The 4,963-nt window shown below is 35.7% G+C and overlaps 1 protein-coding gene across 1 annotated transcript in view; it reads left to right on the top strand.

Annotated features, from left to right (window-relative positions):
- Positions 1 to 1,846: 1,846 nt before the first annotated feature.
- Positions 1,847 to 4,963, top strand: part of LOC107095501 — a 24,420-nt gene continuing 21,303 nt past the window's right edge. Inside the window, exons 1-2 of the mRNA XM_015391632.1 lie at positions 1,847 to 3,135; positions 4,429 to 4,490. Coding sequence (XP_015247118.1) covers positions 2,212 to 3,135; positions 4,429 to 4,490 — 986 coding nt within the window. The 5' untranslated portion in view covers positions 1,847 to 2,211. The remainder of the gene's footprint in view (positions 3,136 to 4,428; positions 4,491 to 4,963) is intronic.

Genomic DNA, 4,963 nt, shown 5'->3' on the forward strand with positions numbered 1-4,963 from the left:
GACATAATTCTCTCTTTACCCCATAAAACACAAAATAAGGGTCTTAAAACAGAATGAATTTTAATGTTAGTATTTTGATGTGCATAATTAACCAAAGTGTTTTAGTTCTCAAGTAATTATTAATATATGAAAAAATTAAATGTTTAATAAGTTTAAACATTCCTCTTGATAGTATTACTGCTGCCACCGTCTGTATTAGAGGGCGAAATAAATTTTATGTATTGGCCCCCCTTCTAGCTCCGCCCCTGAGACTCAGCTTCGACCACTCTCGCCTATAGGGGCTGACGAGATTTAGGGGCGCCATCTTGGGGCGGTCAGTGTAATGCGTTGACCAGGCACAGAATCAATTTTAGTCAACTATAACTCGCTGAATACTGAACTCATTGTATATATCATTTTCACATTGTTTTTATTTTCCTGAAAACTTTTGAACTATAGATAGTATACTAAATGGTTCAGTGCATTTAAATATTCTTAGTCTGGTTAAAAGTATTACATTCAGACAGGATGTATGTTGCAAACAACTACGGAAGCGGATTGCTGTCACTTGAGAAAATATATCTTTGCTAATTTTATTGTATAAACGTGATAATTAAATTGTATTGAGCAAAAAATAATTTTTTTTACAGGTTTATCGGGTTTATATACATCTAATGCCGATGGTTTATAATAAAAAAAAAATGTATGTCGTCCAATGAGAATCCGGAAGTGTTTTTGTGTGCGCATGCGCATTTCCGAAAAAGCCGTAGCTTTTCCTTAACTGTTTATTGGACTTATCATTGTTGAAGAAGAGGGAAAAAGGAAATTTTTCAGAATCTTGCTCAGTCCAATCATATATAGAAAATAAATATTTTGGTTTTGTTCAAGTGTATACAGATGCATCTAAAAGCCTAAGTAACAACAATGGGGTGTCATTTATCGTCCCAGAATTTAATATTAAAAAATGTAAGAGGATTTCTGATGACGTATCAGTGTTTACAGGGGAAATGATGGGAATTATTTTGGCTTTGAGTTGGATTGAAGATGTTCATCCTTTAAGAAGTTTAATTTGCTCTGATTCAAGCTCATCATTATATTCAATTAAAAATAATCATTCCAATAGTAGACCAGACCTTCTATTGGAGATTCAGTTAATACTTTATAGAATTCAGACCATGGGATTAATTGTCATTTTTACATGGGTTCCATCTCATATAGGAGTAATAGGTAATGAATTGGCAGACAGATATGCAAAACAAGCTTCAAAAAACAGTTGCATTGAGATACTGATTCCATTTAGTAAAGAGGAGATAAAATCTATTATAAAACAAAAGGTTAAGGAAAGATGGCAGAAGCAGTGGGAGGAGGAAAGGACTGGTAGATGGCTTTATAGCATTCAAAGGAAAGTTGGGGTAATGAGGGGAACAGGAAGAAGTAGAAAAGAAGATAATATCATATCCAGGTTACGTTTTGGTCATACAGGCTTAAACAGTACATTATTTAAAATGGGAAGACATCCATCAGGAAATTGTGAATTTTGTTTTCAAGAAGAGACAGTAGAACATGTTTTGTTGTTTTGTCCAAAGTACTCTGAGGAGAGAAGGAAATTAGAATATTGACTTCTAAAGAATAAGTTACAATTAAAAATATCAGATATGTTGGGATATTGCTCCTCTTCTGAATATTTACGTCATTTATTAAGATTTCTTAAGAAAACTAAACTGATAGAAAGGATTTAGTTTTGTTTTTTTTTTGTTTTTTTTTAAGTTGCGTCCTGATCCACACTCCTTACCAGTAGGTGGCGGTAATGCACACCAATAAGTTGCTTGTCAACCGCCATTAAACAAGAAGAAAGAAAGAAGGAAAGTTAACTGTTTATTAAAGGGAAGGACCCCCGCATTGAGGGACACTAGTAGTTTTACTCAACACTTAACGTGTTGATAAATGCGTTTTAAAGCTCAGCGCTAGTGCCTCGTCGTTACATATGGACTTGAAATAAACCGGCGACCCGAGCAGAGTAATTTTGGTAGTTTACAGTAGGTGAAATATGTTTTTTCTGGTTCGTGAATGCTAAACCATATAACTTTTTTTTCCACCCAAAAAGACATAATCAAGCAATTTTTACCTGATAGATCCCGTTTGCGGCTCGTAATACACCGTTTAATATATGTTACATACCGAGTTGTAGACTAGTGAACTATATGTGCCCTCTGAGAGATTTCTTCTTAAACTATGTCAACTCTTCAGGGATTCAGCTCGGATTCTGATAGTGATACTACCTCGTTATCCTGGCTGTCAATATGCAAAAAACCTAAAAAGGATGGAAACTACTCATCTACTGGGTTTGGCTTTGGTGACCATAAGAGAAATATGTCTGACATGAAGCCTAATCCAGGTGGTGGAAATCCAGCAGCAGACAGGTTGGACCAATCCAAGTATACAGAATCTACTACTGGGATCCATCAGTGGTTTGGACTAAAAGAAGAGGACTTGGGAGAACTTAACTCCAACAATAAGCATCAGATCACTCCTGAAAACCTAAACCAAATCCTGAAGCAGATATCCCTTCAGAAGGAGAGAGCATCTGTGGAGAGGTCCTCTGAATCCTGCCCCAACATGGTCAGAAACAGTTTACAAATTGAGGGGTCAGCAGTAAAACAAGAAAACATGCAAGCAGATCTGAACTCTGATCTCAGTCCACAGATTAGCCACCAAAATAAAATGCATTTGACCAAAGGAAAACCAAAAGAAATAAAGCCTAACCTCTCCAAAGCCCTCCCTACAGAGCAACCAGAGTCAAGTCAGCCGTCCAAATGGAAATCCTCCAAACCGAGCTCTATGCTCTGTGGGGTTCAGCCCAGCCATCCAGGACCTACGGGCTCTAACAGTCGGTCTGCTGCTGGTCAGGATGAAAAACCAGCCAGAAAGCAGAGCCCAGTGGATCAGAACCCAGAGCTTCAACAGAAGGAGACGATGTCAAAGTCCCAAAAAGGCTTTAAGGATTTAACAGCTAACCTGGCCTCCGGCGAACCATCGGAGGGGTCACTCTCTAAAAATCTGCCCTCACCGTCCATGATTGAAGACTATGAAGGAGCCACACCTAGAGTGTTTCCGCATATCTGTTCACTCTGCAGAGAGAAATGTTCTCACATCACCGTGAGTTTTTCTGTGATATCTTTCCTTACAGTTGAAAATCTGCCTCTAACATCAAATCACACTCTGTTCAATTCCCAGCATCCTGTATCTAGAATTCCTCCTCTGGACATTTCCAAAACATCTAAGCACTTATGACTTCTTCTTTTTTTTTTTTGCTTCTGCCTTCTTATTGTTCTACATTATGTTTTTTATTCTATTTTTTTATTTTTTTTATTTTCACAAATCAAAGTAGAAACTCAGAATACATCAATAAAATAAGAAATGTGATGGACAGAAACCCCATAGGGCTTATACCAAAGGCCACACCCCTGAAACAACAAAACATCAGGCGGCTCACATTATGAAAGTCATTTCACTCGAGAGAGAGAGAAAACAGAAAAGACATTTTAGCTTTCAGATTTCAGGGAGTCAATATTTGTAAAATCATACATAATTCTTTCTTTGGGATAACAGTATTTTTTATCAAAGACTTCCTACCATTTATTTTTAAAGATATTTTCCATATTTATTCCGTAGTTTTGCACCATGATGCTGAAAAGGAAGTTGCACTTGAGTTTTATTACTTAATGGTAAATAAAAAGACAAAGCTTGTCTGTTGTAAGAACGGACTTTGCAGTTCTTTACAAAATAATTCTTGAAACTATCAGGAGAATGACCTTGTTTCATCATAAAAACAAAGGTTCATGTTTGATAAATATTAATTTCATAAATATTCAACAGCTGTAATTTGGAGAAAAGGGTTGCTAAAAATGTTGCTAAGCGAACAAAAGCTTTTTGGAAAAGTAGGATGTTTTTAAGATAACTAGGAAATGTACGTCCCCAAACAATATTACAGTATGACAGATATGGATAGATTAACGAATAATATAAAATTAACATCACTTTATTCTGAACAAAATTTCTACTGCTTCTTAAAATACCTAGAGATTTAGTGACTTTCTTTGCAGACTGTACCAATTTGTTCCCTCCAAATGAGAGTTATACTCCCAAAAAACGAACAGTGGTAACTTTATCAATTTGTTGAGTTTTAAATACAAATTCTTTTTTTCAAATGTATAATTTGTGTTCCCAGCAAAAACCATGTAATTGCATTTTTTTCACATTCAAAATTGGCTTGGAAGCAGGTTGAAAATTGGGCTAGATCTCTATTCAGCAGTCCAGAGTGTTTCTATCATAAAAACTGATAAAGATCATCGATTTGTTCCACAGGTGCTACATGTAGGCTGAAAGGATCAAAGCTGGACTCAAATATCGTTATCTTAATGGATGTTTTCTCATCGTTCTGTTTAACAGGCTTGGCGTTCCCATCAGCAGACGGAGTCTCATCGTGAGAACTGCAGACTCTTCCCGAAAAAGTCAGTCATTTTTTTTTCTTTATTTATTATTTTTTTTGTTTCGGATTCTCACACAGGTTTCATGGTATTTGTGAAATAGAATATTCTTCCAATTGCTTTTATTCAGACTACAAAAGTACCATTTGTTGCACTAGGAGTTCAATTTTTCACTAGTGTTATATACAGCAGGATGGAGCTGTTGCTGCTTGTCACGTTTGAACCACGTGGAACCATTTTCTATTTGAAGGACACTTTTTTTGCAGAAGCTTTTACCTCCATGAGTATTATACTTAAGAGAATTTTTTTTTTTGACACGCTGTAATACTTTGAGAATAAAGTAGCAGAGTTACAAGAATAAAGACACAACATAAAGTGGTATTATTACCAGAATAAAGTTGTAATACTATCAGAATAATATCATACTAGCAGAATAAGGTCAAAATATTACCAGATTAATATCATATTAGCAGGATAAGGTCATAATATTACCAGAT

This window comes from Cyprinodon variegatus, unplaced genomic scaffold (genome assembly GCF_000732505.1).
Source record: "Cyprinodon variegatus isolate N-32 unplaced genomic scaffold, C_variegatus-1.0 Scaffold553, whole genome shotgun sequence".
Taxonomy (NCBI): domain Eukaryota; kingdom Metazoa; phylum Chordata; class Actinopteri; order Cyprinodontiformes; family Cyprinodontidae; genus Cyprinodon; species Cyprinodon variegatus.